This window comes from Aquarana catesbeiana, linkage group LG03, assembly GCF_042186555.1.
Source record: "Aquarana catesbeiana isolate 2022-GZ linkage group LG03, ASM4218655v1, whole genome shotgun sequence".
Taxonomy (NCBI): Eukaryota; Metazoa; Chordata; class Amphibia; order Anura; family Ranidae; genus Aquarana; species Aquarana catesbeiana.
Window position 1 is genome coordinate 617,528,371 of NC_133326.1, and position 24,476 is coordinate 617,552,846.

General features: G+C 41.7%; 1 protein-coding gene and 1 pseudogene across 1 annotated transcript in view; both read right to left on the bottom strand.

Moving 5' to 3' along the window:
• Nucleotides 1-4,387: 4,387 nt before the first annotated feature.
• The window catches only part of BIN3 (bridging integrator 3), an 84,244-nt gene continuing 64,155 nt past the window's right edge, over nt 4,388-24,476 (bottom strand). Inside the window, exons 5-9 of the mRNA XM_073622294.1 lie at nt 23,842-23,978; nt 21,057-21,097; nt 15,975-16,116; nt 11,617-11,751; nt 4,388-10,111 (exon numbers count right to left, since the gene is read on the bottom strand). Coding sequence (XP_073478395.1) covers nt 9,965-10,111; nt 11,617-11,751; nt 15,975-16,116; nt 21,057-21,097; nt 23,842-23,978 — 602 coding nt within the window. The 3' untranslated portion in view covers nt 4,388-9,964. The remainder of the gene's footprint in view (nt 10,112-11,616; nt 11,752-15,974; nt 16,117-21,056; nt 21,098-23,841; nt 23,979-24,476) is intronic.
• On the bottom strand, nt 14,669-14,801 carry LOC141135864 (U2 spliceosomal RNA; annotated as a pseudogene).

The following is a 24,476-nucleotide window of genomic DNA, read 5'->3' on the forward strand; positions in this document are numbered from 1 at the left end:
GCGTGTGTACAGTGGATATAAAAAGGTATACACACTCCTGTTAAAATGTCAGGTTTCTGTGATGTAAAAAAAAAATGAGACAAATATAAATAATTTCAGAACTCCTTCCATCTTTAATGTGACTTATAAACTGTACAACTCAAATGAAAAACAAACTGAAATCTTTTGGGGGGGGGGGGGGGGGGGTGCATAAGTGTGCATATCCTCTGATAACTGGGGATGTAGCTGTGTTCAGAATTAAGCAATCACATTCTAACTCATGTTAAATAGGAGTCAGTACACACCTGCCATCATTTAAAGTGCCTCTGATTAACCTCAAATAAAGTTCAGCTGTTCTAGTAGGTCTTTCCTGACATTTTCTTAGTCGTATCCAACAGCAAAAGCCATGGTCCGCAGAGAGCTTCCTAAGCATCAGAGGGATCTCATTCTTAAAAAGGTATCAGACAGGAGTAGGGTACAAAAGAATTTCCATAGCATTAGATATACCATGGAACACAGTGAACACAGTCATCATCAAGTGGAGAAAATATGGCACAACAGTGACATTACTAAGAACTGGACGTCCCTCCAAAATTTATGAAAAATTGAGAAGAAAACTGGTAAGGGAGGATGCCAAGAGGCCTACAGCAACATTAGAGGATCTGCAGGAATATCTGGCAAGTACTGGCTGTGTGGTACATGTGATAACAATCTCCCGTATTCTTCGTATGCCTGGGCTATGGGGTAGAGTGGCAAGACAGAAGCCTTTTTTTATGGCTAAATTTTGCAAAAACACATCTGAAGTCTCCCAAAAGCATGTGGGAAAATGTGTTATGGTATATTGAAACCAAGGTTGAATTTTTTGGCCATAATTCCTAAAGATAAGTTTTGGCGCAAAAACAACACTGCACATCACCAAAAGAACACCATACCCACCGTGAAGCATGGTGGTGGCAGCATCATGTTTTTCTTCAGCTGGAACAGAGGCCTTAGTCAAAAGGTAGAGGGAATTATAAACAATTCCAAATGCCAGTCAATATTGGCACAAAGCTTTCCGGCTTCTGCTAGAAAGCTGAACATCTTTCAGCATGACAACGACCCAAAATCTACATCCAAATCAACAAAGGAATGGCTTCACCAGAAGAAGGTTAAAGTTTTGGAATGGCCCAGACCTGAATCTGATTGAAAATTTGTTGGATCCCCTCGCAATCTGACAGATTTGGAGTGTTTTTGCAAAGAAGAGTGGGCAAATATTGCCAAGTCAAGATGTGCCATGCAGATAGACTCATTTTCAAAAAGAGAGTGCTGTAATAAAATCATAAGGTGCTTCAACAAAGTATTAGTTTAAGGATGTGCACACTTATGCAACCATATTTTAGTTTTACTTCCCTCCACCTAAAAGATTTCAGTATTTGTTCAACTGAGTTGTACAGTTTATAGGTCATATTAAAATGTAGAAAAAGTTCTGAAATGATTTATATTTGTCTCATTTTGTTACATCACAGAAACCTGACATTTTAACAGGGGTGTGTAGACTTTGTATATCCACTGTATGTGTCTGTAGGAGTTGAAATGCAGTATGGTCCACTACCCAATTCTATCCAAAACTAAAAATGTTTGGGCTGAGGTTGTGCTTCATTGCAATAACCAGGAATGTATTTCCCCAAATGTGTGGTTGGATATTTAACCACTTCAATACTGGGCATTTTCACCCCCTTCCTGACCAGGTACATTTTCAGCTTTCAGCGCCGTCGCACTTTGAATGACAATTGCACGGTCACGCAACACTTCACCAATATGAGTTTTTTTGTCATTTTTTTTTTTTCACACAAATAAAGCTTTCATTTCGTGGTATTTAATCACTGAAATTTTTGAAAAAAAGTTTGTTATAAAAATTTGCAAATAAGTAATTTTCTCCTTCACTGATGATCAGGACACTGGTGATTAGTGCCCGGATTATCTGTGTAGATGTCCCCTGCCATATTTGCCAGTTACCGGTTCTCCTCTCTTTACGCTGTGACAGCGCATGAGGACAGGAATGCCAATAACCAGCAAGTGTGTTTATATGTGATTGGACACAGCTGATCAGATGGTAAAGGGCTGCTGTGATTGGCCTTTTACCGTGAATCCTTTTCATACACATTTTTTATGTCCTGGAAAAGCCCTGCAAAAGCGCACCAGTGTGAAAGGGGCCTTAGTCTCTTAATGCCTATGGTTTATTACAGATTCTATTAGAAGTATATTAAAGCCTTTCAGATGCTTTGTTTTATTCATGGGACCCTGAAGGGTTTAGAGCTGTGCTGCTCTCTGAAGAGCGATCTGCAGCTAATTGTTTTTCACAGAGCCCCCTAAATGCCATTTTTTTTCTTTCACAGCTGAACAGGATATTTGAATGGGAATACTGAGGCGAAACCCTAGCATTTGGCTTGCGATTGCAGTGTGGCCTCATTTACATTAATGGGTGGCATTCAGCTGTGTAACTGCTTGCTGATTGTGACAGGTGGGATTTTCAAGGCACTGCGAAGCAAAGAAGTTGGGTGGCGACAATACAATGACTCAACTGCCTATTTTCCCTAAACTGACCTATTATAGCCAAGTGGTAGGGCTCTTGCAATGTGTATGCCCAAATGATATAATCAATTGCACTCAATGCCTGCAAGCTTTCACATAAACTCTTTGATGGGACTTCAGTCCCTTGGCAAATTTTTCAGTTCTGTGCAATTTCTCCCTACAGCTAAATTATATTGCCAAAGGTGGTGAACTATATCTATAAAGGGTGTACCGGCATGGGCGATTACAAACGCTATGAATTCCAGTGGCAAGACTCTACTGATCCCTGTGGCTGGGACTGCCAACTGTGTGTGTATAGTTGCAGCCACTGAGCCCATAAACTGCAGTGTCAAGGCTGTTGGTGGCTGCAAGTAATCGTTACTGTTTGCACAGCCAGCCAATACCTTCTCTATTACTGAAATGTATTGCATTTTTGCAATAAAAAGAGAAGTAGAAGCAGTACATAGTCAAAATAGAGACAAAAGGTATTAGGCCCCTTTCACACGGGCGGATAGAATTGTGCTTTTAGCTGCGGACAGATGAAGTTATATACCGCACCTAAACGCACACAATGCTTTCCTATGGCCCCATTCAGCGACAGTTTCGTTACATGCAGTTTTGTGCAGATAGAAAAAATAAAGTTGACTGAGTCCAGGAACGATATCTGCAGGCAATGCAGTGTACTATTTCTCCTGCAGATAGCAGTGGCAACAAGGAAAGAAAAACAGGAAGCACATCAGAAATAGCAAGAATGTTCCAGCGCAGCTGCATGTAAACGCACGTAAACGCAGATAATCACAACTGCAAGTGAACGCTGTGTCAGGATTCTCTGAATTTCAAAATAACAAAACATGCTCTTAACAGCGGCAGAACAGCCGCCCGTGTGAAAGGGGCCTTAATATACAGTGTACAGATATTCCTCCCTAGATTTAGGGCTAGGAAGGTAAAAGCTTATTAACAAAGTATAAGGCTGCTTTCACACTGGGGCGCTTTACAGGCGCTATAGCGCTAAAAATAGCGCCTGCAAAGCACCTGTAAAGCGCCCCTCCTCTCACTCCAGTGTGAAAGCCCGAGTGCTTTCACACTGGAGCGGTGCGCTGGGAGGACGCCAAAAAAAGTCCGGCAAGCAGCATCTTTGAAGCACTGTAGGAGCGGTGTATACACCGCTACTACAGCTCCCCTGCCCATTGAAATCAATGGGCAGCGTCGCCAAAGTGCCGGCAAAGCGCCGCTGCAGCCGCGCTTTGAACCCTTTTTTCGGCTGTTAGCGGGGGTTAAAAGCGCCCCGCTAGCGGCAGAAAAAACAACGCCCCAGTGTGAAAGTAGCCTAACATGGATAGCGCAAAACTTGCAAAAGATCCATTTGAGTGTGAATTAGTTGTCTGTGGTATAAGGGTAGAGCCATCACAAAAAATGCCAAAGAAACAATACCAGGGTAATCAAAGCAATATCATGCTTTCCATTCCATTGGCACCAGCCAATACCTTCATGGCTGGAAGAATTTTGTGTGCTATTTATTTTTTTATTATTTTATTCATCTATATAGCACTGTCGATTTATGCAGCTTTATATGTTGTACATTCACATCAGTCCCTGCCCTCGCGGATCCTACAATGTAAGATCCCCATCTCACATGCATACACACACATACTAGGGCCAATTAACCTACCAGCATGTCTTTGGAGTGTGGGAGAAAACCCAGGCAGGCACAGGGAGAACATGCAAACAGGTAGTGCCGTGGTTGAGTTTCAAACTAAAAAAATCCTAGTGCTGCTAGGTGGAAGTGCCGACCACTTAGCCACTGTGCTGTCTGCTATGTGGTAATGTGATTATTGTACTAGAAGAAAACAAGACAACATGTATTTAAGATTTTTATTAAAATAGAAGATTATATTCCCACCCAAGTTACAGATACACAATAATAAAATAAGACATTTTTCTAGAACAATCATGACAACAAATTATTGACATAAGTGAGAAAAATGAGAATTATGTACTGGAATTGTAGCACAGGCTGGCCCATTCCACAATAAGTAAAGGAGGGCAGATTCTGTGACAGGTAATCCAGGAATCCCTCAGTTCTCGAGGCTCACAAGGAAACCACACAGAATGGATTGTTGGGAGAGAGAGATAAGAAACGGAATACAATGTAGGTTAGAGGACACAGCTCAGTCCAGAATAAAGACAGGTCATTCAGTGATTATTGGGAACCTCTCATTAAGCTATATATCATTCTATGGGGGGATGCCACTGCCTCACAAGATGCATACTAAAAGGATAAATAACCCCACCCACAAAAATAATTATATCGCAGCTTACTAGTCTACAGATGTGACGGCTGCATTCGTTTTTAATTTTCAGGCTCAGCAAGTACAGAAAATACCATTTAATCACTTCCTATAAGCTGACATGGAAGCATAAAATAATTTGTATCTACTATAAACTACTAATCCCATCAACTCCTATGTTACAGGAATGAACAAAGGCAGACATATTTGAAGCCCAGCCTGTGTGACAACCAAGGATGCCGGCACAGATACAATGGAGAAATTATTGTAACCACCCAGGGCACAGGAAGTGTATTATCTGCTAGATTACCTGGAGAAAATATGGGGAAAAAAGCCTGAAAATTAAAGAAGCCACCACATCTAAGACTGGCAATATACAGTATATTCAGTTTTTGTTTTTGAGGTTTGATATACTTTAATTGAGCACTCAGAAATGTAACAGTCTTACCCATCTCCAGGGAAAAAAATTGTTTTCTCTTGCAGTGGGGCTGAGCCCATACCAGTCATAATTTTGACATCAGATTTCAATTTAGTTTTAGTCATAGTCTTTTGACTAAAAGGCAATTTTAGTTTTAGTCATATTTTAGTCATGCAAATTGTTTTCCTCTTAGTCTTATTTTAATCGAATAAAATCTACAGTACATTTTAGTCTTTCTAAAATCTAATGGGTTCAGTTAAATTGTAATGAATTAATTATTTCTCTAGAATTGCCAAACTCATTATATACTCCTGGAGTAAAAATCTAACATGTTATTATTTCTGGTCTTAAGGTTTGAACATGCAGTACAGACACAGATTTAGCCATTGTGGTAAATAACCAGTGTTAATTTTAAAGTCAAATTTCAATATAGTTCTAGTCATAGTCTTGACTAAAATGCCATTTTAGTTTTAATCATATTTTAGTCATCTGCATTTAGTTGTATTTAAGTCAACTATATTAGTGTTAAGTTTGTCGATATTAGTCTATGAAATTAACACTGGCTCGCACTTGCAAGGGTTACATACTCATTGTGTCCAGGGAAGAAGAGATCATATATGTACCCGATCCTCTGCTCCACCACGATCCAGCGGTGGAATGTTCGGGTGTCCTCATGTTCAGAGAGTGGGGGTACAGGAGCTGCAGGGACCGCTCTTGTGTGGGGAGGATCACAGAAGTTATAGAACACATCATCTCTCCCCTAGACAAAAATGAGCAATTGACCCTTGCAGCTCAGGTACAGCCCCATTATGAAGGCAAAACTTTTTTTTTTGCCAGGAGTTCAGCTTTAAATTAATTCTAAGTAGTTTTACTTAACGTTCAAACCATAGGAGTGCAATTAGTGTGATTAACAGAAGACCTGTCTTGTTAGCAGCTGCCAAGCTGTATATCCCTGCAACTGATGCACAATGATATGGGAATCCAGGAACAAACAAGACGGGCAAACCTATAACCTTTTAGATAATGCTTAGTATGCAGGTAATTGAATAATCAGAAACGGTCTTATGGTAAACTGCTCCGCTTCATTTGAAATCACTAGATGATATTGATCACCCCAGTAGGGACTGCACATTGCATGAGATTTCTGATCCAACTGTGCTAGATATCTGATCATGAACACATTGGTTAAAAACTGCACATGTAGTTTGGGCTTTATAAATAAATTCTTTTTTCAACTACAATACTCAGTGAGCTTCAGCAAGCTACAGTTTTTGGTTTTCTAAGCAGAATCACAGAAAAATAATGATAGTGTGCATATTTTTAGCTGTCATCAATTACCATAGCTCTGTTTCTAGCTACAAATTTTGAAAACCATCTGTTAGGAAACGCCGCCAGTTTCTCCACTGTCCACAAGAGGGCGACATAACCCCAGAGCTCCTGGTGATTCGGTCAGAATATAACAACGGTCATGTAGGCCTATAGGGCAATGTTATTGGACGGATGGTGGTGTATGTCTAGCTCACTCAAGAAGGAACGTAAAATGTGAGGTAGGATCTAGTCATACTTTCTTTTAGCATCTGATACTAAACTTTCATAAGCAGAACATAAAGCGCATGTTACTATACATCAAAAACTCAGTGCAAACTTTTTTTTTTTTTAATAAAACCGGCATCTTCTGTCTTCCATCATACCTGCTTGTAACCTACATAGTGGGATGATATCATTAAGAATTATCTTAAAGGACAACGTGACGACAAACACTTGTATACATTTTATAATAACATAGGGGGAGATTTACTAAAGCTGGAGAGTGCAAAATCTGGTACAGCTGTCCATGGTAGCCAATCCACTTCTAATTTCAGCTTTGACAGTAAAACCTGGAAGCGGATTGGTTACTATGCAGAGCTGCACTCCCCAGTTTTACTAAATCATCCCCATAGTGTAGATGAGTTCTGAACATTTGAGCAAAGGAAAAAAAAAGTGTGCTCATAGAACCAATTCCTTGTTTAACCACTTCTGGCTTTAGATCATTAGAGATACAGCCTAGAAAAAAAAATGTCAGCATTTTGAGGATGCATCTCTCTCTGTCCAATTGCACTCCCTTGACACTATTACCGGCAATAATCAGCTGTCAAAATGACAGCTGGGAATTACTATTACACAACAGGAGTGGCTGTCAACATGTAGTGGCTCCTGTGTAAAATTACACTCCTGTCTGCAAGTGTCATTGACTAAATACAATGTATTGTTTCCTTGTATTTTCTAGTTCATTCATATGTAGATTGAAGGTGTGATCTTTGATTTGTACATGACATTGCTTAAAGAAAACCTAGAAGTTAATTTTTTTGTTTAAAAAAATAAATAAATAAATGCATTCCTATTGATTCCCCTATTAGCCCTTAGTTAAAGCAGAAGTAAACTCTGTCCGCATTAACTAATCCTTATGCTGCTAGCATTGGTAAATAGATAGGGGGGTCTATTAATTATTATATATTATTTTTTCAGCTGCTATCTGGCTTTCAGATGCCAAACATCCTAGGAGTCTTTGGGAAGCGGGTAGTGGCTCTCTCAGTTAAGCACACCCAACTGCCTGAGCTAAGGGCAGATGGATTCCAGAAAGTAAAATGCTACATGAATTATCTGCCCTTACTCAAGATGGCAACAGCCAGGAATGCTAGGGGGGTGTTTTTCAAAGTGATTTCTCAGCAAAAATAAAGCATACAGACATGGATGGATGGGGGAATGAATGAATGAAAATGAATGAAATTGTGTTTTCAGTTTGTGGTGGTCAGATACAGTTTCATTCCGCTTTAACTCAGCCCTAATTAACTAGTTTGTCCCCTTTTCCCCTTGATATTTTTGTTTTCCAATTTCTTTTTGAATTTATTTTTTTTTACCATTAATATTTTTTGTTTTCGTTTGTAGATATCTTTGCCATGCTTTGTAACAGAATCATTCATCCTGGGCCCTCATTAACTTTAGTGTGATTTCTCCTACGTTTGCCATCTCGCTGGCATGAATGGCAAAGCAAATCACATTACTCTCTATAGTGCCTGTATGTATATATTACACTTAAAAGTGTTTGTAAAGGCATTTTAATGGTATTGCACAGTGCAGCTCTGAACCTCCTCTTCTGCGGTCTACCGACGGTGATCTTGGCCCTTTTCCTTCTTTGTCTACCTCCATAACAATCACTTGCTATGGGGGCAGATATGCAGACTCGATCCCGATTGACACACACAACACAGTTTGGGTCTACCCCCCCCCCCCCCCCCACTCACAGGATTTTGACTGACAGCAGCGGGAGCCAATGCCTTCCGCTGCTGTCAGTCAAGCAGCTGGCAGGCAGGTACAGTACTTGATCGATACAGGACTCAGGTAACTTTTGAGCTATGGCAAATCAATAGACCAATAGTGCAAATTTAAAAATTGCTCTGAAGTGGTTAAAATGAATTCCTGTAACCCATTACCCTTAAATCCTCACCACCCACTACACCGAATTTAATTAAAACAAACTAACAAAAAAAACCCTAAAATACCCTTTTACTTAAATCAGCAGGCGCATGACACGCTGAGCGATGCGGCGAGTCCCAGTTCTTTTCTAATTTAAAATGCAGAGTGGGAGGGTCCTTTTTTTATTAGGTACCCACATTGCTGCAAGGGTGACATGGATATTTCCTGTTAGCTGTTCCGTGGAGGTGCCCCCGCAGGCACATTATGGCAGACAAGGTGGAGAGAAGGGGCGGTGACATCACGATCTCTACCCTGACCAATTAATGAATGCCTTGTATTCACTGAAAAAGATATAAGGCATTCTATGAGTGGTGGAGATGCTGAGAGAGTGCCCCCCTGTGGTCAGTGTGTAGAGGGGAAGCAGTTCTCTCAGAACCTGGAAGATCACAGCTCCCACTGTACAGTATGTAGCGCAGACTTCTACAATGATTTACAGCACCCCCAAAGACCCTCTGGATATCAGAAATGTATACTTACATTGGGCCAGCTTGGCTCGATCTAAGTATACAAAAATATAAATCCTGGAGTTCAGCTTTTAAGACATTAAAAAAAAAAAAAAAAAAAAAAATTGAAGAAATGAAAACAGGAATTGAAAGGGAATTACAAAAAAAAAAAAAAAAAGGTGTAAATCTGAACAATATAATCCTGTTGTTAGTATTTGCTGCGCAGGTCCAGCTGGATTGATTGACCACATTTGTCCTCACTTCTCAAATGGTCTGAAAGGAAAATGTTTTTTGTAGCGCATAGCAACAAATCAACTTTAAGCAGTCATGTTTTTATGCTGCATGGCAAAAACACACAGTTCTCTCTTCAGATCATTTGACAAATTAAGAGCTCAACATATAGAAGCTTTTATCCATAACAGTCAACTTTTAGTACAAATTATTACAAAGGCACTTTAGGAGTTCATTCTGCCCGTAGTTCACATATTTGTCTTTTCCAATGTAACAGGAAAATACGGAGTCATACAATCAGTAAAGGACTGTGTGGGATATCAGATATGGGTTATTGTGCTGTACAAGTAGTGTATTAGCAGCTATTGTCAGGCATCATAGAATGTCAATGGTGAATACTTCAGTGTCAGCACAGGCCCAGCAGGGTTCATATTGTGAGTACCTTATTTACTTAATATGGATCCAGTTAGTGCTTATGCAGAGGTCACCTTAGGTAACATTTCCATATAACAATTTCCCAATCTCTTCATTACTGTCCAGTATCAATCATCTGCTACAATGGAGAGAGCACGTAGCTCGGCTAGCTTGGCTTCATTCTCCCTCTCTCTTTCAGCATCTGTGAGCTGCATCTCATCCACCTGCTGGGCCAACTCTCCGAACACCCGGGACATCTCTGTGTAATACACCACCTAGAAAAGGGAAGGACACAATGACTAACTATAGGTCCGGCAGAAGAAGCGGAAAAATTACAAATATAACAGGAAGTATAAATTGAAGCACGCCTGTAATGTGGTAATAAAGAGGATGCTATGAATAAGGAAATAAAGCGAGGCGGCCACCATACTTGGTTCTATCACTACTTGTCAAAAGGACAAGTTTACTTTTATATAAATAAAACAGGCCACCATTTCTGGCCCATTAACCTTATCTAACCCAGACACACCACTCCCCTTGAGTAGACTAGCAATACTAAAGCCGGCCATAAATGGATCAAATCTCAGCCAGTTCAGCAGGGGCCGGCCAAGATTCCATCCATTGATCGACGTGGGTACAACCAGCCTGTCGGATTTTTTACACGCGATTACTGCTGGCAGCTAAAGCAGTAATCATTATGTTCTGCCGGCCAGGAAGGCTCCCCCTGGCAGAACACAACAGCGCGGAGTGATTTCCCCATCAACACAGTTGGTGAAAGAGAGAAGTTGTCAAATAAATCTGATTTCTTTTTTTTTATGAGGAGGTAAGTAAAACCTTGGGCAGAGGGGTGGCTGTGGACGTGGTGTACTTGGATTTTGCAAAAGTGTTTGACACAGTTCCCCACACACGGCTCATGTGTAAGGTAAAGTCTACAGGCTTGGAAAAATCAGCTTGTAAATGGATAGAAAACTGGCTAAAAGACAGAATTCAGAGAGTAGTGGTTAATGATTCTTACTCTGAATGGTCAGCAATTTTTTTTTTTTTTAAATTAAAGTACAACTAAAAATGCAAAAGTTTTTGTTTTCAGTTTTGGATAGAGTGCAGAGGGATTTAGAATGCTTGTCAGCTTTTATCACTGTCTGCGCCCCCATTAGGGAGATTGATCATGCGCATTTGTCCTGTTTACCATTATCGTTGAAAGTAAAAAAAGACAATCCCAAATGTTGGGTTGTCCCCAGAAAAGTAAGAGAGGAGAAATCTTCCAAAGGGGACACTAGATTTGGTGACCTGGGGGTCCACAAGGAATTCCCTTAATTTGCAGGGATTTCCTCTCACATCCTCTTTGGCTATGGGACAGGAAGAAATCTGACAGGAGTTACAACCCTCCCTTACTCTATCCAACATGAAAAAAAAGTTTTGCCTATAGTTCTACTTTAAAGAAAGGATTGTCCTTTAGAGCCTTTTTGATTTTCATGTGTACATGTTAGTGAAACTCCTAAAGGTTGTAAGGTTGTCAAAGTATTACAGGCACAGCTGTTATTTGGTGTCACTATATCATTGTGAGTGACTGTAAACCATGTTTCACACCTCACAGGTTTGTCATAGTAATATGCATGTACAAAAGGGGCAGGGTTTACCTGGCATAAGATACTGGGGGGAACACCACTCTAATCAAACTCACAGAGCAAAAAATAAATACATATAGACATCAATGCTTTCCTACTTTTCATTATACTTTTACCTACAAAAATAAAGGCCTGATGCACAGGACACTCTATACCTGGGCTCGGATCAGCGATTGAAAGCTGGGTTTGAAGAAATCTATGCGACTATTGTAAAACTTTGGCATTTCATCCAATAGCTGGCGGTTCTTTATATCAAAGTCCTCGCGAACTGGACGCAATTCATCTCTGGCCTGAAAAGGAGAAAATTTAATTAACATCATACACAATTTATTGGATGATTAAATGCATTTCACTAATACAACACTAGATGGCAGCGTTTAGCATCCAAAACAGGTTTCTAAAGAATGATATCCAGGCCTTTTAAACAAGACAGTGCCAAGATCAGGCCACCAAACCATGTCTGCTCACTGGAAATTCTTGAAAACATATTACATGAAATACCACTTTCTAACATATTAGCAACAGCCCAAATACTCATTTACCTTTTTATTTATTCTGCCTTTATTAAAGATTCACATTTTCCATCACACATTACACTAATAATATTCACGGAGGTGTTCCAGACAATGACTTATCCAGTATACAATCAAGCAGAAATACTGGATACATTGTACAAAACATTAAATCATGTCATAGCGACGATTCATCATAACTGGAGTTCAGCTTTAAAGTGGTTGTAAGGGCAGAAGTTTTTTTTTTTTATCTTAATGCATTAAGATAAAAAGCCTTCTGTGTGCAGCAGCCCCCCTAATACTTACCTGAGTCCATCTCTATCGAGCGATGTCAAGAAGTGCCTCGGCTGTCCTGGACTCTCCTTCCTGATTGGCTTGGCCATTGGCTCCCCCTGTTGTCAAAGTCAGTTAGCCAATCAGGAGAGAGAGTGGGCGGGGCCGAACTGGGGCTCCATGAGCGATTGGACACAGGGAGCTGTGACTCAGCTTGGGTGCCCCATAGCAAGCTGCCTGCTGTGGGGGCACTCAATAGGCGGGAGGGGCCGGGAGCGCCAAAGAAGGACCCGAGAAGAGGAGGATCGGGGCTGCTCTGTGCAAAACCACTACACAGAGCAGGTAAGTATAACACGTTTATTATTTTTATAGAAAAAAAACAAAAAAAAGAGACTCTACAATTACAATCACTTTAAGGGTTGAAAGGGCAGAGACTGCTGGATGAGCACACACTGTCCTGTTATAAAGGTCTTAAAAAGTGTACAGTACATTCAGCCAAAGCACTTTTTTTTTAGTTTTGGATAGAATGGGAGAGGGGTTAGGTTGTCTTATTTCTTATTTGAAGTACTGGTGACAACTGTTTCACAAGGCAGGAAGTAGGAGTAGATTGAAACCAAGACACAGAGTAAGGTAATGCTATTAATCCTTACCAACTATTCAATTTTTGTCTGTGTTGCAGATTATGCTCCACTCGATATCTGTGAAACCATTGTCAGCGGAACAGTAATGAGGGGAAATCTCTGCAATAGGCCCCAGTTAGCGGTAAGGCCTTGATTACATGGGCGGTGGTAAAATATGTGGTTGAGGCACGGGTTTACCACCTTCCGAATGCCTGGCAGCCACTGCTTTACCACCCTCTGACAGGGTTGCAAACGTTCAGTAAATTTACAAATCATTAGTAAAATTCGTAATTTTGGCATCTATCCATGAATGTCCATTAGAGACAGGCAGTCTGCAGACAGATGTAAAAATTACGAATTTTACAAACTTCATAAATGTACTGACAGTTGGCAACCCTGCCCTCTGAAAAGTGATCCATCACTCATCCCTGTTAAGAGGGTAGGTAAAGAATGTCGCTCACGTAAACAAGCTAAGGGCTTATGCTGGGAGTAAGATCCTATGTAAAATCTTAATGCCAATGTTTCCAGCCTACATCCTAAATGTACCCAATTTGCTAGGATGCAGACTGATCCCATCGCCTAGCATTCTTGGCTGCAGGACGCAGGTGGCTCCTGTTGTCTGTCACCCTTGGCATTCAGGGCCAAAACGTCTACATATATACTAAATTCTGGACACATATAAATATTAGCACAACTGTTTACATACATACAGCCTTAAATACAGTCCATATACAACAGCTTGTATGCAGATTTAAAAAACAACTTTTTATTTTATTTTATTTTTTTTTAAAAAGCCAGTGGCGTGCAAAACACACCCAAAAACTTCCAGCCGGTGCCAAAAAAAGTGCACACACATAAAGAGTAAAACATAAAAACGCGCAACAGGTGTTACACTGTCCTCCACTAGGGAAGGACCTTACCCTGATCCCACGGGGCGTTAGGCTCCAGACAGGGACTGAGGTACTTCACTTGGGTCCAGCTGGCCGAAACCAGGCAGACGCCCGTTCTCTGGAAGGTCTGCCGAAACAGACCCACCCAAGTATTAGGTGGGACTCCCCCAAACCGAGACCCCATGAGAGAGGGTAAACCAAGCCAGAAGGCCTTTGTCCACCCCCTCCCAAGACTTTCAGAGTAGGCCCGAGGACCCACACCCTACTCATCACACAGTGACAAACGTGTATACACATCAAACAAAAAAATACAAAAAAGTGACAAACACAGGGATAAATAAAAAGAAAGTGGGGAGAAGGAAGGAGGGAGAGTGAAACGTGACCATTGTGTAATACAATGGCCAGGACCTCCGGCCAGGAATAAAAATTTCCCCTGGTCCTAGCCAAAAGGCTCGGCCCTAGAGGCAGGTGTGAAAAAAGTGTGTATGGTGAAGTGACCTTGGTGCCAACACTCAAAGTGCCCCCCTTGTGAGATTATGGCACCCCTGAACTGCCACTTCAGGGGCACATTCACCACAGGCTTTTCTCTCAACCCTGACCAACAGCCCAGACCAATGCAGCCCCGCCCCATCCAGGGAGGTATCAGATCACCACATAGGGAGACCAATTGGCAAAATCTCCCCCTGGGTCCCAGTGCTCCCACCTAATTATATTCGGCGGTACTGGCCAATTCCCCTCAATAACAGCGAAAAGGGGCAGGCTTTCCCAACCGAAAAACTGAAAGGGGCAGAAACCACACAAATCTAGGCCAGAAGGCAAGGGACCCGACCCTTCAGCCGGACCCAGTGGTTCTCCATCCCCATCAGAAGGCTTCCCTTTCGGCTACGAACCGCTCCAGGTTACCCTTACTCCACCAGGTTTTGCATAGCAACCGCCATCCCCTCTCCACCTCGCCATAGATCAGGGACGGAAGCAAGTGCCACCTCCTGGAAACTGATAAGAACAGATACTACACTTGATCTTAGCCAAAAGGCGGAGAAGCAATAAAATGCACACAATGCGCACATTACAAATCTGAATGCATTGTATTTTGTGAAAATGTGCATGAGCCCTAAAACTTTCCTTCACGCTATCCAAAACTGAAAAAAGTTTTGCTCACTGTGACCTATACAGACAAATGGGAACGCCGCTCAAAGTGCTGAATTTGCCCGTGATCTACTATATGGCTGGACGCTGGAGTCTAAAAGTTCATCCTGGCAAACGTAGCAGCCGTGTCATATGCAAGCGCTGCACTGCCAATAGCCCAGTGTGTGATAATGGTGGAAGGAAGCCTCATCCTTCTAAGCCAAACCCCCAGGCATGTTTCGCCCTGCCCCCGGGGCTGAACACGTCAAGGGGTGTTACTTAAGAGGGGCCGAGGTGGAGGAAATTAATTAGTAAATATTACATTTTTCTTTAGGTGGAAAATCTGTTAATTGCATGGGACACAGACATTGCTTCATGACCCTGGACACTTTCTATCCATGCATGTAATGTTTAGCTGCAGCACTGCAGAGAATGCAGGTAAATATACATGTGAATATTCCACTTTCACAGTGGAAAGCAAATGATGATGTATCGGTATATATTATACATAAGAAAAAGAAAAGTGGAAGCCCTCATGAATATTCTGTGTTGCCGCTGGCAATGAAAGAGATGTGGGTGGAGGAGAGAGACAGGAATAAGGGGGGGGGGGGGGAGAGAGACAGGAATGGGGGGGGGGATCAGGCAGGTCTTAATATTATACTGTAAATGGCATTCCCTGCTATCGGGTACAGTGGCAGTAATGCAGATATACAAGTCATAGAAAAGGCCTCAGGCAAGCCATTGCATAATCTGACATTGCATCATACATACTGGACTAGAGGGGCGCGGCCAGAGTGGATGACGCTGCATATTCAACCCATGACAAGCATGCCGATAACTTTACAAGACATTTCACCAAACTGAAAGGAAGTGGTTTCTTGAAATAGCAGCGGAAATGTCAGAAATAGGCACAGGAGGAAAAGAATATTAATACGTTTTGATATAGTAAGTGATCTGGGAGGTGCTGCTCTTTACACACCTCTATAAATAATTAGAATTACTTTTAGCTCTAAAAAAAATGTCCAACTCTAGTCCCTATACAAGGAACAAAACAAAAACCGCACAACTTGGTTACTATTAACCATACACTGACCTGGTGCAACTTCGCAATCACAGCCCCGGTCCTCTCCTTCTCCTCATATTTCTCCACCTTGGTCTGGAGTCTCTTGTATTCCTGCAGAGCCTGCTCCCTACGTTTCACAGCCATGTTTAGCGAGGGGAAGACGCTGCTATACCTGTTTGACACAAACACAATTACACTACTTGCTGCTATACCAGTGTGCACTACATTTACCATACAGTACACATCTATCTCATTACAAAGCTGCTACTACACTTGTGTATAGAACATAAAACATTACACAACCTGGTCCATTAAATATATGTGTAACCTACACTGATATACCGGTGTGTACTACATATACCATATGCATCCATCCTTTTACAAAACTTGTTACTATACCTGTGTATAACAGAACATTACAGAGCCTGGTGCTATACTTATGTATAACCTAAGGTATATAAATATCTGCTGCTAAATGTGTATGTACTATATAGAGTATTGTTATGAAGTCTGCTCCTTTAGTTTTAAAGCTATAGGGGGAGATATTTTTGTCCTTGTATGTGACATATACCAGGTAAGGCAGCATATACTTCAATGCTATATGATGTATATTTAGCAGTTTCTGTGCGTTTCACAGCCATGTATCCTGTGTGATGTATCAAATAGGACACAAATTAAGATGGTAGAAAACACATACCCCAATAATCCTCAGATATTCGATATTGGTGTTATTTAATATGACCTTCCATTTCAATCTACAACGAGCTGCAATTTTATGAAACGGTTGCTTCGTTCCAATATGGCAGCTTTGATGGGTTCTTTACAATGTCCCCAAGGAACTTAAAGTAGTTGTTAAGCCACTTCTATAAAATGCTCCCATCCCCTCTGTATTAGAACAATAAATTACCCTGTGCTATATACACCGTATTTGCGCAGCGGCCTTACAAGCGCACTTTTTTTTTGGAAAAAATTCACTTTTTTGAATAAAAAAAAATAAAACAGTAAAGTTAACCCCCCTTTTTTTTTTTTTTTTTATATTGTGAAAGATAATGTTACGCCAAGTAAATTGATACCGCTCGTGGAATGGCGTCAAACTTTTACCCTTAAAAATCTCCATAGGCGACGTTTAAAAAAATTCTACAGGTTGCATGTTTTGAGTTACAGAGGAGGTCTAGAGCTAGAATTATTGCTCTTGCTCCAACGATAGCGGCGATACCTCACATGTGTGGTTTGACCACCGTTTTCATATGCGGGCACTACTCATGTATGCATTTGCTTCTGCGCACGAGCTCGTCGAGACGGGGCGCTTCAAAAAATTTTTTTTTCTTTTCTTATTTATTTTACTTGATTTTATTTATTTTTTTCACAGTTTTTTTTTTTTTTTTTAAAAATGGGTCACTTTTATTCCTATTACAAGGAATGTAAACATCCCTTGTAATAGAAAAAAGCATGACAGGTCCTCTTAAATATTAGATCTGGGGTCAAAAAGTCCTCAGATCTCATATTTGGACTAAAATGCAATAAAAAAAAAAAAAATTGTCATTTGAAAAAATGACATTGAAAAAATGGCCCTTTAAGATGTATGGGTGGAAGTGACGTTATGACGTCGCTTCCGCCCTGCTATGGTAAGGAGATGGGTGGGGGCCATCTTCCCCTCACTCGTCTCTATACCCAGCCACGACAAGGACCTGATCGCCTCCGCCGCTGCCGACGGCTCCGGTAAGAGGCGGAGGGTGCGAGAGAGGTGCCCCTCTCCCGCCGCCGATAACGGTGATCTTGTGGCAAATCCGCTACAGAGACCACCGTTATCGTAAACACGACCGGCTCCTGAAGAGATGGATACCTTGGTTGTGGCAGCAGCTACTGCCATTACCGAGCTATCCATCTTCAAAGTGCCGACGTATGTGTACAGGAGCCGGTCGGCAAGTGGTTAAAAACATGTTTTTTTGCTAGAAAATTACTTAGAACCCCTAAACATTATATATTATTTTTCTAACACCCTAGAGAATAAAATGGCGGTCATTGCAATACTTTGTCACACGTATTTGCACAGCGGACTTACAAGCGCACTTTTTTGGGAAAAAATACACTTTTTTGAATAAAAAAAATAAGACAACAGTAAAGGTAGTCCATTTTTTTTTATATTGTGAAAGATAATGTTATGCTGAGTAAATGGATACCCAACATGTCACACTTCAAAATTACGCCCCCTCGTGGAATGGCAACAAACTTTTACCCTTAAAAATCTCCATTGGCGACATTTAAAAAATTCTACAGGTTGCATGTTTTGAGTTACATAGGAGTTCTAGGGCTAGAATTATTGCTCTCGCTCTACCGATCATGGCGATACCTCACATGTGTGGTTTAAACACCGTTTTCATATGTGGGTGCTGCTTACGTATGCGTTTGCTTCTGCACGCGAGCTCGGCGGGACGGGGATCGATTAAAATTTTTTTTTCTTATTTATTTTACCTTTTATTTTAACACTGTTCTTTTAAAAAAAATTGTGTCACTTTTATTCCTATTACAAGGAATGTAAACATCCCTTGTAATAGAAAAAAAGCATGACAGGACCTCTTCAATATGAGATCTGGGGTCAAAAAGACCTCAGATCTCACACTTACACTAAAATGCAATAAAAAATAAAAAAATTAAATGTCATTTAAAAAAATAAAATAAAAAAAAATGTTGCTTTAAGAGCTATGGGTAGAAGTGACGTCACTTATGCCCTGCAATGGTATGGAGACGGGTGGGGGCCATCTTCCCCTCACTTGTCTCCATACCAAGCCAGGGAGAGGACCCGATTGACCTCCGCCACTAGCGATGGCTCTGGTAAGTGGAGGAGGGCACCGGAGAGTGGCGGGAGGAGGCCTTCTCCAGCCGCAGATAAAAGTGATCTTGCGGCGAATCCACTGCAGAGACCACTTATCTGAAACCGGACTGCTCACTGAAGAAGAGGATAACGGGTTATGGTAGCTAGTTGCTGCCATAACAACAATATCCGTGCCGATGTATATCGGCGTGAGCCGGTCCGGAAGTGGTTACTATTAAATACGAAAGCAGCAGGAGCGGAGGTGGTGGGCGCGGATACGAGCAGACAGACAGGCAGGCAGGGGGGGTTGGGAGGAGGACACAGGAGACAGATAGCAGACTGCGGATGATGGAGGCACGTAAACTGATTACGGTGTCAGGGCTCAACAGCCCTGATTATCGTGGTCAGTTTACAGGGGGGAGTGCATAGCCAGACAGGATCAGCCAGGTTTTATAGGTGTTACAGGGGGCCAAATGACACAGCACAAGCACTGTGCCGTATAATATGCTTTAAGAGAACAGGATCTGTTTTTTGGGTTAACAAATGCTTTAAATTGTCTTTTTTGTGCGTGTGATTTACGGATTTTCTCAGAAGTCTAACTAAGAATACAAGTTGAACTTTAAGGTGTGCTTAGCCTTTAAATGTCACCCACTGATGCCAGGTGAAAAAACACCTTAATATCACCCACTGAAGCCCAAAACACCTTAATACCACAATTCCCCTCTGTTCTGCCCACACTAGTTTCTATTTCTGAGTGAAATAAAAACTGGCGCAGGAACTGCTTCCAAAAGGGAAAGCTGCAGTTTTTAATATAAAAATCTGCCGCAGATTGCTGCCAGAGTGGACCTGGCATACGGGATATGAATTGTCAGCAGACAGCTCACACGCCTCTCTGCCAAGCATGCAGGGTTAATAACCCTCCTCCTTCCTCCTGCACTCAGCTGAGTGGGGAAGGGGGCAGAAGAATAGAATTGGAGTATGCAGCTCCAGTTGAGCTGCCCTCTGTGCCTTGTCTGTTAGAGACACAGCAATAGAACACAGAGCACATCACTTCCCCTTGCGCCCCTTTTGATATATAGGTGCAGCATCTACTATATTTTCTCAGCTTAGAAGAGTGGTGCAGGCATGAAGCATGTGCCAGTCTAAAATGTACAGTCAAGTCCATAAATATTGGGACATCGACACAATTCTAATCTTTTTGGCTCTATACACCACCACAATGGATTTGAAATTAAACAAACAAGATGTGCTTTAACTGCAGACTTCCATAATATGGGAATGTGAATCCAAAGGATCAACCACACTAAAAAGGCATATATACGTCCGTATGTAAGTGACGTAGTGTGAGGACGTCTATGACGAAACGTGTACGATGGCGCCACGCACACTACGTCACTTCCGGGTACTCGAGTTGGTGGAACGCAGCGAACCGCTGCTGTCCCCACCTCGGGTTCACATTCCAGATCTTTTGTTGCGGCCTTAATCCCAAAGACCCCCGATCCCTCCTTTTTACTTCACAGTATACTGTATATTTTTTTTTAAACCGGTGCCATTGGCAGCCGAGTAAACGGGAAATGACGTCATGACGTTGCTTCCGCGTTTACAATTAGAAGGCTTGAATGAAACCGCCCACGGCTTCGTTCCAGACTGTCATCAGCCCCTGGAGGCGGCGGATCATCGATTGGGCCTCCCGGTGGATCGGGAAGCCCGGTAAGAGCGGCAGGAGGCGGGGGACGTCCCCTCCCGCTCCTCCGATATAACAGCTGAGCGGCTTTTAACCGCATCGGTTGTTATACATGGATAGCCGACCGCCTGCTCTACAAAATGGTACCGGGATGATGCCTGCAGCTGCAGGCATCATCCCGGTATAACCCCGGAAAGCCGAGTACGCACATCTGTGTACGCTCGGCGGGAAGGGGTTATTTTGAACACACCCCATTCAATTACGCAGAATCAGCAGCATTCATGTCATGACTGTTGGTTTTCTATTACTCTACCACACCTACGAGTAAATTATTTCCCATGTAGAAATATAATTTATACCAAAAACAGTGATTGATCTGGTTAGTGATGTTGGACTGCTATTATTTTAAACACAACTGTATATCACCTAGAGGTGATAGAGTTTCTCTTAGCAAAACTGGGGGTACACTTTGAGCCTTCTGAATGAGTAAAACAAATAGCACTAACACATTAACACATAATTAAACACATTACTAACATAACACATTAATTACATGCCAACTGCATTGCTGACATTCTAAAGCAGTAATATAGATTTCACACGGGCTATTTCTAACCTCTTCAAAGGATCCATCACAGTCTTCTGAATTTGGTTAACCTGTACCAAGAACATTAGAGTGTTAAAGTTGCATTGATTTTGGGTGGATAGTGAGGGGAAAAGGTATTTGTTCCCTGCTGATTTTGTACATTTGCCCACTGAAAAAGAAATGATCAGTCTATAATTTTAATGGTAGGTTTATTTTAACAATGAGAGACAGAATAACAACAAAAAAGTTATAAATTCACCGTATTTGGAGGAGGAGGAGGAATGCTGCCTATGACCCCAAGAACACCATTCCCATTATCAAATATGGAGGTGAAAACATTATGCTTTGGGAGTGTTTTTCTGCTAAGGGGACAGGACAACTTCACCGCATCAAAAGGGAAGATGGACGGGGCCATGTACCCTCAAAATTTGGGGGAGAATCTCCTTCCTTTAGCCAGGGCATTGAAATGGGTCGCTGATGGGTATTCCAGCACAATGACCAAAAACACAAGGCCAAGGCAACAAAGGAGTGGCTCAAGAAGAAGCACATTAAGGTCCTGGAGTGGCCTAGCCAGTTTCCAGACCTTGAAGGAACAAATGGTTAATGGGGTGTGTGGCACTACCTGATAGCTGAAGGCACACAGATGTATATAAGGGGAATAGGAGGACTGCACCGTGGATGTGCAGACTGCCCCGGTACACAGCTCCTAATACCCCAACCTGAAATAGTATGTCAGTGCCTCATATAGAGGTAATCCTATGGGGTATGTGAATATAGGTGTGTGAAAAGAGAATACACCCTAGAAATTGTGTAAGTGAACTACCGTGCAGAGTGCCCCTGGTATGATAACTACAAAGTACAACCCAGAGGTACCGAATATGTGTACATATGCAAACCTGTGGAATAATTATGTGGCATGTAAGTCCTAGCAACTACATAACAAAAGTGCATGAAAAGTGATACCCACAATACAGCAAATATGAGTGAGTATGTAGTGATATTAAATCCAGCATCCAAAAAAATAGTATAATGAAAAAAGTGATAAAGGTGAAACACATCCAAAAAAAGATCTGAGGGACCCAAAATATATGTCAGAAAGACCCAAACACAGTAACCATAATATGGGGATGTGACAGAATCCAAAGGATAAACCACACTAAAAAGGCATATATACGTCCGTATGGAAGTGACGTAGTGTGAAGACGTCTATGACGAAACACGTACGACGGCGCCACGCACACAACGTCACTTCCGGGTACTCGAGTTGGTGGAACGCAGCAGACCGCTGCTGTCCCCACCTCGGGTTCACATTCCAGATCTTTTGTTGCGGCCTGCCCACCGCTGATTACAGGCTGGCTGCCTACCCTTACGCTGTTTGCAGCGAAGAATGCTTCTGGGACAGCTACAGCAGATACCGTGGTAAACTGGCCTAACTGATTATATCTACATGCGCATTACCCCTGTTGGGGTGATAGGATCCGGTGAGTGGGAGCACATAAGTCACCTGGAGATACTGCGAGCACTCAAGTCACCTATAGGTTTCTGCTATACCCCTGAGCATAACCAGACACACACCTATATATGAACTGTCATTTACCCATCTATATATGAACTGCTTCCTTATTAAGCATACAGACGTATATATGCCTTTGGAGTGTGGTTGATCCTTTGGATTCTGTCACATCCCCATATTATGGTTACTGTGTTTGGGACTTTCTGACATATATTTTGGGTCCCTCAGATCTTTTTTGTATGTGTTTCACCTTTATCACTTTTTTCATTATACTATTTTTTGGATGCTGGATGTAATATCACTAGATACTCACTCATATTTGCTGTATTGTGGGTATCACTTTTCATGCACTTTTGTTATGTAGTTGCTAGGACTTACATGCCACATATTCATTCCACAGGTTTGCATATGTACACATATTAGGTACCTCTGGGTTGTACTTTGTAGTTATCATACCAGGGGCACTCTGCACGGTAGTTCACTTAAACAATTTCTAGGGTGTATTCTCTTTTTACACACCTATATTCACATACCCCATAGGATTACCTCTATATGAGGCACTGACATACTATTTCAGGTTGGGGTATTAGGAGCTGTGTACCAGTGCAGTCCTCCTATTCCCCTTATATACATCTGTGTTCCTTCAGCTATCAGGTAGGGCCACACACCCCATTAACCATTTGTTCCTTCATCTTTTAGAGTTCCCCTAGGGGAGCCCTATTAGGGGAGGCAGCAACCTTTTACACGTACCCTCAATCTAAACGCGGTCTTTTCCTTTAAACGTTAAGTTTCCAGACCTTAATCCCATAGAAAATATGAGGAGGGAACTGAAGATTCAAGTTACCAAACGTCAGCCTCGAAACCTTAATGACTTGGAGAGGATCTGCAAAGAGGAGTGTGGCAAAATCCCTCCTGAGATGTATACAAACATGGTGGCCAACTACAAGAAACATCTCACCTCTGAATGCAAACAAACAAGGGTTTTGCCACCAAGTCATGTTTTGCGAAGGGGTCAAATACTTAACTCACTCATTAAAATGCAAATCAATTTATAACTTTTTGAAATGCGACTTTCTGAATATTTTTGTTATTGTGTCTCTCACTGTTAAAAAAAAAAAAACTACCATTAAATATATAGACTGATCATTTCTTTGTCAGTGGCCAAATGTACAAAATCAGCAGGGGATGAAATACTTTTTTCCCACATATACACACACACAGAAATAGACACATATACATACACAAGCACACATGCAATGCTAATGTCACAAATACCTTTTCCTGATTAAATGCCACAAATACCTTTTCCTGATTAAATGCATCCATACGTTTCATTGCTGTGTCCAGTGCGGTCACCATTCCTAGAAAATCTGCATCTGGTTCACACAAGGGGTTCCCTAATAGGTCTGAGGAGATCCTGACACCCGACTTAGACATGGCTGGTAAGGAAAGAAATACATTCATATGAATTTACACATGAATAGAGTACTAAAGTTTTAGAGGAAATCAGTGCTGAGAGAAATGTTGAGGCTGTCACTGCACGCCTCAATCTGAAAATGCTACTTGTCTGGCTGCTGACCTAACGAAATCAATAAAGTCTCAGTCACTGACCAAGTCAACAAGTACTTCAGACTTCACTGAATGCATTCTTGCTCAAGGTCAGACACTGAAAAAGCACTAAAATCACAAGATCAGCAAGGCTGCCAAGCGGTTAGCATTTTCAGAAAGAGGAGAGAGAGCGAGAGAGCGAGATTTAGGGTGTGTGTCAATGGGCTTTGCTTACTTCAGAACTGCTTCACTCTCCATACAAAGTCTGGGAATTCAAAAAGGTCAGAAAGAGATCAACTGACCTTCTAAATGGTCTCAGAAGTGTCTCAAAATGATGTGAAAAGCATGCTGCATTTTCCTATTAAAGCCCATAGGACCAGGCCCATAAA